General features: G+C 43.6%; 1 protein-coding gene across 2 annotated transcripts in view; it reads left to right on the top strand.

Annotated features, from left to right (window-relative positions):
* SPTLC3 (serine palmitoyltransferase long chain base subunit 3) overlaps positions 1-14,558 on the top strand; it is a 307,205-nt gene that overhangs the window by 272,371 nt on the left and 20,276 nt on the right. For both annotated transcript variants that reach the window (XM_053712140.1, XM_053712139.1), the window contains exon 11: positions 11,538-11,667. In XM_053712140.1, the coding sequence (XP_053568115.1) occupies positions 11,538-11,667 (130 nt within the window). The remainder of the gene's footprint in view (positions 1-11,537; positions 11,668-14,558) is intronic.

Below are 14,558 nucleotides of genomic sequence, written 5' to 3'. Positions count from 1 at the left end.
TATGGCAGACAGTCCCTAAGGTCGAGGGGGCAGTTTCTACTCTAAACAAGCGCACTACTATTCCTATCGAAGATAGTTGTGCTTTCAAAGATCCTATGGATAAAAAATTGGAAGGTTTACTTAAAAAGATTTTTGTACAGCAAGGTTACCTTCTACAACCCATTTCGTGGATTGTTCCTGTCACTATAGCAGCGTGGTTCTGGTTCGAGGAACTAGAAAAGTCGCTCAGTAGAGAGACTCCATATGAGGAGGTTATGGACAGAGTTCACGCACTTAAGTTGGCTAACTCTTTTATTTTAGATGCCGCTTTGCAATTAGCTAGATTAGCGGCGAAAAATTCAGGGTTTGCAATTGTGGCGCGCAGAGCGCTTTGGCTAAAGTCTTGGTCAGCGGATGTATCATCCAAGACAAAATTGCTTAACATCCCCTTCAAGGGTAAAACTCTTTGGACCAGAATTGAAAGAGATTATCTCAGACATCACTGGGGGAAAGGGCCACGCCCTCCCACAAGATAGGCCTTTCAAGGCCAAGAATAAGTCTAATTTTCGTTCCTTTCGTAATTTCAGGAACGGACCGGCCTCTAATTCTGCATCCTCTAAGCAAGAGGGTAATGCCTCACAGTCCAAACCAGCCTGGAAACCGATGCAAGGCTGGAACAAGGGTAAGCAGACCAAGAAGCCTGCTACCGCTAACAAAACAGCATGAAGGAGTAGCCCCCGATCCGGGACCGGATCTAGTGGGGGGCAGACTCTCTCTCTTTGCTCAGGCTTGGGCAAGAGATGTTCAGGATCCCTGGACGCTAGAAATAGTTTCTCAGGGTTATCTTCTAGAATTCAAGGAACTACCCCCAAGGGGACAGTTCCACATGTCTCACTTATCCTCAAACCAAATAAAGAGACAGGCGTTCTTACATTGTGTAGAAGACCTGCTAAAGATGGGAGGGATACACCCAGTTCCAATGACGGAACAAGGAATGGGATTTTACTCAAATCTGTTCGTAGTTCCCAAAAAAGAGGGAACCTTCAGACCAATTCTGGATTTAAAGATCCTAAACAAATTTCTCAGGGTACCATCGTTCAAAATGGAAACCATTCGAACGATTCTACCCACTATCCAGAAAGGTCAATTTATGACTACCGTGGATCTAAAGGATGCGTACCTACATATTCCTATCCACAAAGAACATCATCAGTTCCTAAGGTTCGCCTTTCTGGACAAACATTACCAGTTTGTGGCCCTCCCATTCGGATTAGCCACTGCTCCAAGGATTTTCACAAAGGTACTCGGGTCCCTTCTAGCGGTTCTAAGACCGAAGGGCATTGCAGTAGTACCATACTTGGACGACATTCTAATACAAGCGTCGTCCCTTTCAAAAGCAAAGGCTCATACAGACATCGTTCTGGCCTTTCTCAGATCTCACGGATGGAAGGTGAACATAGAAAAAAGTTCTCTGTCTCCGTCAACAAGAGTTCCCTTCCTGGGAACAATAATAGATTCCTTAGAAATGAGGATCTTTCTGACAGATGTCAGAAAGTCAAAACTTCTAAGCGCTTGTCAAGTTCTTCATTCTGTTCCACGTCCTTCCATAGCTCAGTGCATGGAAGTAGTAGGGTTGATGGTTGCAGCAATGGACATAGTTCCTTTTGCGCGAATTCATCTAAGACCATTACAACTGTGCATGCTGAAACAGTGGAATGGGGACTATACAGACTTGTCTCCAGTAATTCAAGTAGATCAGAAGACCAGAGATTCACTCCGTTGGTGGATGTCCCTGGACCACCTATCCCAGGGAATGAGCTTCCGCAGACCAGAGTGGGTCATTGTCACGACCGACGCCAGTCTAGTGGGCTGGGGTGCGGTCTGGGAATCCCTGAAAGCTCAGGGACTATGGTCTCGGGAAGAGTCTCTTCTCCCGATAAACATTCTGGAACTAAGAGCGATATTCAATGCTCTCAGGGCTTGGCCACAGCTTGCAAAGGCCAGATTCATAAGGTTCCAATCAGACAACATGACGACTGTTGCGTATATCAATCATCAGGGGGGAACAAGGAGTTCCCTGGCGATGAAAGAAGTAACCAAAATAATACAATGGGCGGAGAATCACTCCTGCCATCTATCTGCGATCCACATCCCAGTTGTGAAAAACTGGGAAGCGGATTATCTGAGTCGTCAGACATTCCATCCGGGGGAGTGGGAACTCCACCCGGAGATTTTTGCCCAGTTGACTCAATTATGGGGCATTCCAGACATGGATCTGATGGCGTCTCGTCAGAACTTCAAGGTTCCTTGCTACGGGTCCAGATCCAGGGATCCCAAGGCGACTCTAGTGGATGCACTAGTAGCGCCTTGGACCTTCAACCTAGCTTATGTGTTCCCACCGTTTCCTCTCATTCCCAGGCTGGTAGCCAGGATCAAACAGGAGAGGGTCTTGGTGATCTTGATAGCTCCTGCGTGGCCACGCAGGACTTGGTATGCAGACCTGGTGAATATGTCATCGGTTCCACCATGGAAGCTACCTTTGAGACAGGACCTTCTTGTTCAGGGTCCATTCGAACATCCAAATCTGGTCTCCCTCCAGCTGACGGCTTGGAGATTAAACGCTTGATTCTATCAAAGCGTGGGTTTTCAGATTCGGTGATTGATACTCTGGTTCAGGCCAGAAAACCGGTAACTAGAAAGATTTACCATAAAATATGGAAAATATATGTCTGCTGGTGTGAATCCAAGGGATTCCCTTGGAATAAGGTAAAAATTCCTAAGATTCTTTCCTTTCTACAAGAAGGTTTGGATAAAGGATTATCTGCGAGTTCTCTAAAGGGACAGATTTCTGCTTTATCTGTCTTACTACACAAACGATTGGCAGCTATGCCAGATGTTCAAGCATTTGTTCAGGCTCTGGTTAGGATCAAGCCTGTTTACAGACCTTTGACTCCTCCCTGGAGTTTAAATCTAGTTCTTTCAGTTCTTCAAGGGGTTCCGTTTGAACCTCTACATTCCATAGATAATAAGTTGTTATCTTGGAAAGTTTTGTTTTTGGTTGCTATTTCTTCTGCTAGAAGAGTTTCAGAGTTATCTGCGCTGCAGTGTTCTCCGCCCTATCTGGTGTTCCATGCAGATAAGGTGGTTTTGCGTACTAAGCCTGGTTTCCTTCCAAAGGTTGTTTCTAACAAAAATATTAACCAGGAGATAGTTGTACCTTCTTTGTGTCCGAATCCAGTTTCAAAGAAGGAACGTTTGTTACACAATTCGGACGTAGTCCGTGCTCTAAAATTCTATTTAGAAGCTACAAAAGATTTCAGACAAACATCTTCTCTGTTTGTCGTCTATTCTGGTAAAAGGAGAGGTCAAAAAGCGACTTCTACCTCTCTTTCCTTTTGGCTTAAAAGCATCATCCGATTGGCTTACGAGACTGCCGGACGGCAGCCTCCTGAAAGAATCACAGCTCACTCCACTAGGGCTGTGGCTTCCACATGGGCCTTCAAGAACGAGGCTTCTGTTGATCAGATATGTAAGGCAGCGACTTGGTCTTCACTGCACACTTTTGCCAAATTTTACAAATTTGATACTTTTGCTTCTTCGGAGGCTATTTTTGGGAGAAAGGTTTTGCAAGCCGTGGTGCCTTCCGTTTAGGTAACCTGATTTGCTCCCTCCCTTCATCCGTGTCCTAAAGCTTTGGTATTGGTTCCCACAAGTATGGATGACGCCGTGGACCGGACACACCAATGTTGGAGAAAACAGAATTTATGCTTACCTGATAAATAACTTTCTCCAACGGTGTGTCCGGTCCACGGCCCGCCCTGGTTTTTTAATCAGGTCTGATTAATTATTTTCTCTAACTACTGTCACCACGGTACCATATGGTTTCTCCTATATTTTTCCTCCTGTCCGTCGGTCGAATGACTGGGGTGGGCGGAGCCTAGGAGGGACTATATGGCCAGCTTTGCTGGGACTCTTTGCCATTTCCTGTTGGGGAAGAGATATTCCCACAAGTAAGGATGACGCCGTGGACCGGACACACCGTTGGAGAAAGTAATTTATCAGGTAAGCATAAATTCTGTTTTTTAACACTGTTCTACATAAAGTGCTGAAGACATGAGCTTGGACATGAAACCCAAGATGTTTCCTCATGATTCTGATAGAGCATACAATTTTAAACAGCTTTTCAAATGTAATTCTTATATTTAATTTGCTTAGTTCTCTTGATATCCTTTGCTAAAAATCATACCTAGGTAAGCTAATGAGCAAGGAGCTCTCTGCTGATTGGTGGCTGCACATATATACCTCTTGTTATTGACTTACCAATGTGTTCAGCTAGCTCCCAGTAGTGCTTTACTACTCCTTCAACAAAGAATACTAACATAATGAAGCAAATTTGCTAAAAGAAGTAAATAGGAAAGTTTGTATAAAAAAAATCTATTCGCTATCTGAATCATGAAAGAAAAAAAATTGTTTTATATATCCCTTTAAGCCTACTTCAGTATGCGGTTATAAAAATAATCTACATTTCAACAAAGGGTACCCAGTGAAATTTGTAACAGAAGTAAATTAGAATGTTATATGTTATATGTGATAGAAAATATTCTAGTGCTATACCCCTTTAAGGCAAGTTAGTACATTTTTAGCTTAATTCTACACTTAGACAGTTCTCTGCTCTGGCGACACCCATGAATGATTTCTAAATTTGTGTGACTTGTTATAGAGCTAATTAAAATGTTTTGCTAATTTTAATAGTATCAGTATATCAAATAGCATATTGTTGGGTTCATAGTCTTTTTGCTATTATGATTCAAGAATAAGGAATTTAACCAAAACTCTCATTATGTTTGTTTGGGCATTACATATACTTAGCTTTCCAAATGGGCAGATTGGGGATTGCTCCCTTTCGTAAACAAATATTTAAAGGGACATGAAACCCATATGCTAATTTCTAAGCCCTTGAAGGCCGCCTCAGAATGCATTTGACAGTTTTCTCCAACATAGGTGTGTCCGGTCCACGGCGTCATCCTTACTTGTGGGATATTCTCTTCCCCAACAGGAAATGGCAAAGAGCCCAGCAAAGCTGGTCACATGATCCCTCCTAGGCTCCGCCTACCCCAGTCATTCTCTTTGCCGTTGTACAGGCAACATCTCCACGGAGATGGCTTAGAGTTTTTTAGTGTTTAACTGTAGTTTTTATTATTCAATCAAGAGTTTGTTATTTTAAAATAGTGCTGGTATGTACTATTTACTCAGAAACAGAAAAGAGATGAAGATTTCTGTTTGTATGAGGAAAATGATTTTAGCAACCGTTACTAAAATCCATGGCTGTTCCACACAGGACTGTTGAGAGGAATTAACTTCAGTTGGGGGAACAGTGAGCAGTCTCTTGCTGCTTGAGGTATGACACATTCTAACAAGACGATGTAATGCTGGAAGCTGTCATTTTCCCTATGGGATCCGGTAAGCCATGTTTATTAAGATAGTAAATAAGGGCTTCACAAGGGCTTATTAAGACTGTAGACTTTTTCTGGGCTAAATCGATTCATTATTAACACATATTTAGCCTTGAGGAATCATTTAATCTGGGTATTTTGATAAGATATATCGGCAGGCACTGTTTTAGACACCTTATTCTTGGGGGCTTTCCCAAATCATAGGCAGAGCCTCATTTTCGCGCCGGTGTTGCGCACTTGTTTTTGAGAGGCATGACATGCAGTCGCATGTGTGAGGAGCTCTGATACATAGAAAAGACTTTCTGAAGGCGTCATTTGGTATTGTATTCCCCTTTGGGCTTGGTTGGGTCTCAGCAAAGCAGATACCAGGGACTGTAAAGGGGTTAAAGTTAAAAACGGCTCCGGTTCCGTTATTTTAAGGGTTAAAGCTTCCAAATTTGGTGTGCAATACTTTTAAGGCTTTAAGACACTGTGGTGAAATTTTGGTGAATTTTGAACAATTCCTTCATATTTTTTCGCAATTGCAGTAATAAAGTGTGTTCAGTTTAAAATTTAAAGTGACAGTAACGGTTTTATTTTAAAACGTTTTTTGTACTTTGTTATCAAGTTTATGCCTGTTTAACATGTCTGAACTACCAGATAGACTGTGTTCTGAATGTGGGGAAGCCAGAGTTCCTTCTCATTTAAATAAATGTGATTTATGTGACAATGACAATGATGCCCAAGATGATTCCTCAAGTGAGGGGAGTAAGCATGGTACTGCATCATTCCCTCCTTCGTCTACACGAGTCTTGCCCACTCAGGAGGCCCCTAGTACATCTAGCGCGCCAATACTCCTTACTATGCAACAATTAACGGCTGTAATGGATAATTCTGTCAAAAACATTTTAGCCAAAATGCACACTTATCAGCGTAAGCGCGACTGCTCTGTTTTAGATACTGAAGAGCATGACGACGCTGATAATAATGGTTCTGAAGGGCCCCTAAACCAGTCTGATGGGGCCAGGGAGGTTTTGTCTGAGGGAGAAATTACTGATTCAGGGAACATTTCTCAACAAGCTGAACCTGATGTGATTACGTTTAAATTTAAGTTGGAACATCTCCGCATTCTGCTTAAGGAGGTATTATCCACTCTGGATGATTGTGACAAGTTGGTCATCCCAGAGAAACTATGTAAAATGGACAAGTTCCTAGAGGTCCCGGGGCTCCCAGAAGCTTTTCCTATACCCAAGCGGGTGGCGGACATTGTAAATAAAGAATGGGAAAGGCCCGGTATTCCTTTCGTCCCTCCCCCCATATTTAAAAAATTGTTTCCTATGGTCGACCCCAGAAAGGACTTATGGCAGACAGTCCCCAAGGTCGAGGGAGCGGTTTCCACTTTAAACAAACGCACCACTATACCCATAGAAGATAGTTGTGCTTTCAAAGATCCTATGGATAAAAAATTAGAAGGTTTACTTAAAAAGATGTTTGTTCAGCAGGGTTACCTTCTACAACCAATTTCATGCATTGTCCCTGTCGCTACAGCCGCGTGTTTCTGGTTCGATGAGCTGGTAAAGGCGGTCGATAGTGATTCTCCTCCTTATGAGGAGATTATGGACAGAATCAATGCTCTCAAATTGGCTAATTCTTTCACCCTAGACGCCACTTTGCAATTGGCTAGGTTAGCGGCTAAGAATTCTGGGTTTGCTATTGTGGCGCGCAGAGCGCTTTGGTTGAAATCTTGGTCAGCTGATGCGTCTTCCAAGAACAAGCTACTTAACATTCCTTTCAAGGGGAAAACGCTGTTTGGCCCTGACTTGAAAGAGATTATCTCTGATATCACTGGGGGTAAGGGCCACGCCCTTCCTCAGGGTCGGCCTTTCAAGGCCAAAAATAAACCTAATTTTCGTCCCTTTCGTAGAAACGGACCAGCCCAAAGTGCTACGTCCTCTAAGCAAGAGGGTAATACTTCTCAAGCCAAGCCAGCTTGGAGACCAATGCAAGGCTGGAACAAGGGAAAGCAGGCCAAGAAACCTGCCACTGCTACCAAGACAGCATGAAATGTTGGCCCCCGATCCGGGACCGGATCTGGTGGGGGGCAGACTCTCTCTCTTCGCTCAGGCTTGGGCAAGAGATGTTCTGGATCCTTGGGCGCTAGAAATAGTCTCCCAAGGTTATCTTCTGGAATTCAAGGGGCTTCCCCCAAGGGGGAGGTTCCACAGGTCTCAGTTGTCTTCAGACCACATAAAAAGACAGGCATTCTTACGTTGTGTAGAAGACCTGTTAAAAATGGGAGTGATTCATCCTGTTCCATTAGGAGAACAAGGGATGGGGTTCTACTCCAATCTGTTCATAGTTCCCAAAAAAGAGGGAACGTTCAGACCAATCTTAGATCTCAAGATCTTAAACAAGTTTCTCAAGGTTCCATCGTTCAAAATGGAAACCATTCGAACAATTCTTCCTTCCATCCAGGAAGGTCAATTCATGACCACGGTGGATTTAAAGGATGCGTATCTACATATTCCTATCCACAAGGAACATCATCGGTTCCTAAGGTTCGCATTCCTGGACAAGCATTACCAGTTCGTGGCGCTTCCTTTCGGATTAGCCACTGCTCCAAGGATTTTCACAAAGGTACTAGGGTCCCTTCTAGCTGTGCTAAGACCAAGGGGCATTGCTGTAGTACCTTACTTGGACGACATTCTGATTCAAGCGTCGTCCCTTCCTCAAGCAAAGGCTCACACGGACATCGTCCTGGCCTTTCTCAGATCTCATGGATGGAAAGTGAACGTGGAAAAGAGTTCTCTATCTCCGTCAACAAGGGTTCCCTTCTTGGGAACAATAATAGACTCCTTAGAAATGAGGATTTTTCTGACAGAGGCCAGAAAAACAAAACTTCTAGACTCTTGTCGGATACTTCATTCCGTTCCTCTTCCTTCCATAGCGCAGTGCATGGAAGTGATAGGTTTGATGGTAGCGGCAATGGACATAGTTCCTTTTGCGCGCATTCATCTAAGACCATTACAACTGTGCATGCTCAGTCAGTGGACTGGGGACTATACAAACTTGTCTCCGAGGATACAAGTAAATCAGAGGACCAGAGACTCACTCCGTTGGTGGCTGTCCCTGGACAACCTGTCACAAGGGATGACCTTCCGCAGACCAGAGTGGGTCATTGTCACGACCGACGCCAGTCTGATGGGCTGGGGCGCGGTCTGGGGATCCCTGAAAGCTCAGGGTCTTTGGTCTCGGGAAGAATCTCTTCTACCGATAAATATTCTGGAACTGAGAGCGATATTCAATGCTCTCAAGGCTTGGCCTCAGCTAGCGAGGGCCAAGTTCATACGGTTTCAATCAGACAACATGACAACTGTTGCGTACATCAACCATCAGGGGGGAACAAGGAGTTCCCTGGCGATGGAAGAAGTGACCAAAATCATTCTATGGGCGGAGTCTCACTCCTGCCACCTGTCTGCTATCCACATCCCAGGAGTGGAAAATTGGGAAGCGGATTTTCTGAGTCGTCAGACATTGCATCCGGGGGAGTGGGAACTCCATCCGGAAATCTTTGCCCAAGTCACTCAACTGTGGGGCATTCCAGACATGGATCTGATGGCCTCTCGTCAGAACTTCAAAGTTCCTTGCTACGGGTCCAGATCCAGGGATCCCAAGGCGGCTCTAGTGGATGCACTAGTAGCACCTTGGACCTTCAAACTAGCTTATGTATTCCCGCCGTTTCCTCTCATCCCCAGGCTGGTAGCCAGGATCAATCAGGAAAGGGCGTCGGTGATCTTGATAGCTCCTGCGTGGCCACGCAGGACTTGGTATGCAGATCTGGTGAATATGTCATCGGCTCCACCATGGAAGCTACCTTTGAGACGAGACCTTCTTGTTCAAGGTCCGTTCGAACATCCGAATCTGGTCTCACTCCAGCTGACTGCTTGGAGATTGAACGCTTGATCTTATCGAAGCGAGGGTTCTCAGATTCTGTTATCGATACTCTTGTTCAGGCCAGAAAGCCTGTAACTAGAAAGATTTACCACAAAATTTGGAAAAAATATATCTGTTGGTGTGAATCTAAAGGATTCCCTTGGGACAAGGTTAAGATTCCTAAGATTCTATCCTTCCTTCAAGAAGGATTGGAAAAAGGATTATCTGCAAGTTCCCTGAAGGGACAGATTTCTGCCTTGTCTGTGTTACTTCACAAAAAGCTGGCAGCTGTGCCAGATGTTCAAGCCTTTGTTCAGGCTCTGGTTAGAATCAAGCCTGTTTACAAACCTTTGACTCCTCCTTGGAGTCTCAACTTAGTTCTTTCAGTTCTTCAGGGGGTTCCGTTTGAACCCTTACATTCCGTTGATATTAAGTTATTATCTTGGAAAGTTTTGTTTTTGGTTGCAATTTCTTCTGCTAGAAGAGTTTCAGAATTATCTGCTCTGCAGTGTTCTCCTCCTTATCTGGTGTTCCATGCAGATAAGGTGGTTTTACGTACTAAACCTGGTTTTCTTCCAAAAGTTGTTTCTAACAAAAACATTAACCAGGAGATTATCGTACCTTCTCTGTGTCCGAAACCAGTTTCGAAGAAGGAACGTTTGTTGCACAATTTGGATGTTGTTCGCGCTCTAAAATTCTATTTAGATGCTACAAAGGATTTTAGACAAACATCTTCCTTGTTTGTTGTTTATTCCGGTAAAAGGAGAGGTCAAAAAGCAACTTCTACCTCTCTCTCTTTTTGGATTAAAAGCATCATCAGATTGGCTTACGAGACTGCCGGACGGCAGCCTCCCGAAAGAATCACAGCTCATTCCACTAGGGCTGTGGCTTCCACATGGGCCTTCAAGAACGAGGCTTCTGTTGATCAGATATGTAGGGCAGCGACTTGGTCTTCACTGCACACTTTTACCAAATTTTACAAGTTTGATACTTTTGCTTCTTCTGAGGCTATTTTTGGGAGAAAGGTTTTGCAAGCCGTGGTGCCTTCCATCTAGGTGACCTGATTTGCTCCCTCCCATCATCCGTGTCCTAAAGCTTTGGTATTGGTTCCCACAAGTAAGGATGACGCCGTGGACCGGACACACCTATGTTGGAGAAAACAGAATTTATGTTTACCTGATAAATTACTTTCTCCAACGGTGTGTCCGGTCCACGGCCCGCCCTGGTTTTTTAATCAGGTCTGATAATTTATTTTCTTTAACTACAGTCACCACGGTATCATATGGTTTCTCCTATGCAAATATTCCTCCTTAACGTCGGTCGAATGACTGGGGTAGGCGGAGCCTAGGAGGGATCATGTGACCAGCTTTGCTGGGCTCTTTGCCATTTCCTGTTGGGGAAGAGAATATCCCACAAGTAAGGATGACGCCGTGGACCGGACACACCGTTGGAGAAAGTAATTTATCAGGTAAACATAAATTCTGTTTTTCACTGCTAGAAGGCGTTAGTGCATGTGAGCCATATAGATAACATTGTGCTCACGTCCGTGGAGTTATTTAAAAACAGGCAAATTTTTTACCTGAAATAGTCAAAAGATCTGAGATAAGGAGGCAGTTTTTAGAAGCTTTAGATACAAGTTAATCACAGAGTTAAAAAGTATATTAATATAACAGTGTTGGTTATACAAAACTGTGGAATGGATAATAAAGGGATTATCTACCTTTTTAAACAATAAGAATTATGGAGTAGACTGTCCCTTTAAGGGACAAGAAACCCAAATTTTTTCTTTCATGATTCAGATAGAATTTAAAAAAAGTTTCCAATTTACTTCTATTTTCAAATTTGCCATCTGGTGCGCTTGCCAATTTATAATGTTGCAAAACTGCTCCCATATAGTGCTGCTGACACATGCGCACTATTGAACTTACTTTCTTGCTTTTCATCAAAGGATAAGAAAACAAAGACAAATTGATAATAAAAGTAAATTAGAAAGTTACTCAAAATTGTATGTTCTGAGTCATGAAGAACAATTTTGGGTTTTATGCCCATTCTGAAGATTTTCTTTTGTCAACCATTACAGCCTTTGATTAAAACTATTTTCCAGCACATTCATACCTTATTTTATTATGGCATCTATAATTTTTATTGCAGATGTAAATTAACTAAATTGGTTGTTACTTTCATCCATCACAGGGCTTTTGCAAGACATATGTTAGAGAAGAAAATTGGTGTTGTTGTAGTTGGATTTCCAGCAACTCCTATCACTGAAGCCAGAGCAAGATTTTGTATATCTGCTGCACATACGAAGAAGATGTTGGATACGGTATGTTGGCACAATCACACATTGATTCAATCAAACGTATTGTTACAGTATTAGACTACTTATAAAGCACATTATTTTATACTATGTGCTTAGCAGAAGCAGATGTTGTGCTGTATGTTGTACTGTGATTTGTCCTTTAGCCCTTTCGCAGCTGAGCCATTTTCCATAACCCTGTGCTAGAGATATTTCCATCTTAATATGGGAAGAGTCCAAAGCTGCATTCCTTACTTGTGGGAAATACTTAACCTGGCCCCCAGCCAAAGTCTTAAATACCTCCCCCACTTCCTCATAACCCCAGTCATTCTTTGCCTTTCATCACAGGAGGATGGCAGAGAAGTGTTAGAATATTTTGGAGTAGTCCTTTTATGGAGGGTAGTACTCTTCGAGATGGGACTGGAGTTTGAAGTATTCCTGTCAGCCTCTCAGTGAGAGCATGGATGAAAGTTAGAGTCCGGAGATGCAGGGAGAGTCTTTCTGCAAATCCATCCCGACTGATATTAACAGCTCCATAGGCAATCAGCGTTGACGAGTTTCACTGCCTGCTTTTTTTTACTCAAGTCCATGTCAGAAGCGATGCTACTATATGTCACACTTGAAGGGCCGTGTTCCTGTTCCATGGCATAGATTCTGGTAAGATCGTTTCATATTTTATACATGTATGATAGGCAGTGTGATTTATTTTATCTGTATAGAATCAAGGGTTAATATCTCTTTAGGGGGATTATTGAACAGGAGGGAATAATCTTATATGTTTATTTGATTTTATGCTGCTTTATGTGTGAGATGTTATGGGCTCATAGGCTGTTATGGAATATACAGGTTTCATTTTCACTTTGAGAGCCATGCAGCTTACAAGCTTGGTGCGCTTTCTCATAGCAGGGACGGTCCTGCATTGTGCACCATGTGATTCGTTCCCTTTTTCCTGACCAGGTGTCTATCAGAGAGGAATCATAAATCTCTGTACTGTCTGGGTCATAGGAGGTGGTGAGTGCCCCAGCCATTGGGGTATAAGGGTGCTGTTTTTTGAATAAAATAAGATGTTTTATTTCTCTAGTTCTCTGGTTATTGCACTAGCGATGGAGGATTCTGTTACATTAGAGGGCACTCCCTCAATTATGTTCCATATGCCTTGAAAATGTTATAATATCAAACATGTTTGATACCACAGAGCCGTCCACCTCTGAGGAGTTGTCGTCCAGTGAGGTGCGTACCCTACATTCTTATTTCTCTGCACATGCAGTTTTCCCGTGGCATTGCTGATCCTCCATCTGGAGGGGGCCTTTTTTCACCAGACGTTACTGCGCAGTTCAGATGGTGGTGTCTGCGGCCTATAATGCTTTACCTCACCCTGCTAAGCGCAAGCGAAAGGTTACATATTGCACTTCTTCCCAGAGTACATCAGATAATTTATTGGATTTAACTGAGGGTTATCCGAGGATGAAGTTCTTCTGAGACTTTAGAGGAACATTCTGGGTCGTAGTCTGCTGCCTCTAAACCTCCGGCTGCGGAGGAACTAGACTTTAGTTTAGGAATTTGTGCTTTCTTCTAAAGGAAGTTTTTGGAGAATTCAGAGGTTCCAGAGGCCAAATTGCTTGACAAACCTTTAATTCCTAAATTAGATAGAGTTTGAGGACAGGGTGGTACCTTATCCTTCCCTGCTCCTGTTAGATGGCGAACATTATTAAGAAAGAATGGGACAGGATTGGATTCCTTTTCCCCCTCTGCTCCCTTTAACAAATTGTCCCCGGTCCTGGACTCTCAATGGAGTTGTGAGGTTCCATCCCTATATGGGATGGCATTATCTTCACCCTTGCTAAACGTACTACTATCCCGCTTGAGGATAGTTCTTCGTTTGAAGAGCCCATGGATAAAAGATGGAAACTCTGTTAAGAAAGATGTTTCAACATACGGGATATTTGATTCAAACGGCGCTGGCTGTTGCCGCGGTTCTGGAGAAACTACCTTCTGGTGTGACTCCTTATAGGATTTGATCGGGGTGGACGATCCCCTCAATGTTACTCCGAAAAAATTTACGGCCTTGAGGGTTGTTAATTCTTTTATCTGTGCTGCTATTAGGCAGTTTATTTACTTGAATGCTATGGCTTCAGCTTTTTCTGTTCAGGCCCGTTGGGCTCTGGCTGAAGTCATGGTCTGCGGATATGACTTCTAAGTCTAGACTTCTTCCCTCCCTTTAAGGGAATGATTTTGTCTGTTCCAGGCCTTGACTAAATGTTATCTCCATGGTCACATGGGGCAAGGGTGCCCTCCTACCGCAAGAGTATATGAACTAATCTAAGGGTCGATTTTCATTCTGTTAAACCCCAAGTCAGCAGTCCTCCGCTAAGCCAGAGCAAACCAAGAGCTCTTGGAAGCCGGCTCAGTCCTGGAATAAATCCAAGCAGAGCAAAAAGCCAGGCGATTCTACGTTGGCATGAATGGACGGTCCCCGTTCCTCTTCTGGATTGTGTAGGGGGCAGTATGTCGCTCTTTTCATTCACTTGGTTCAGGGACGTGCAGGATTCATGGGTCATGGAGGTCATAGCTCAGGGTTACAAGATAGGTTTTTAAGTCTCAGCCACCCAGGGGCAGATTCCTCCTGTCTTCCTGACCAGAAAGGAGGGAAACCTTTCTGGGGTGTGTTTGGGATCTGTCCTCTAGGAGTTATTGTCCTGGTGCCTATCGCAGTGAGAGGTTTGGGATACTATTCAGACCTTTTCGTGGTCCCTAAGGGAACTTTCCGTCCGATTCTGGACCTAAAGTGCTTAAGCAGGTTTTTAAATCTCCCCTAGTTTAAGATGGAGACAATAAGGTCCATTCTTCCCCTCATTTGAGAGGGGTAGTTTATGACCACGATAGATCTGAAGGATGTTCCCTTCTCGTACCAATCCTCA

The sequence above is a fragment of the Bombina bombina genome, chromosome 4 (assembly GCF_027579735.1).
Source record: "Bombina bombina isolate aBomBom1 chromosome 4, aBomBom1.pri, whole genome shotgun sequence".
Taxonomy (NCBI): Eukaryota; Metazoa; Chordata; class Amphibia; order Anura; family Bombinatoridae; genus Bombina; species Bombina bombina.
The sequence above is the reverse complement of the archived record's forward strand: the minus strand, read 5'-3'. Positions and strand labels throughout refer to the sequence as shown.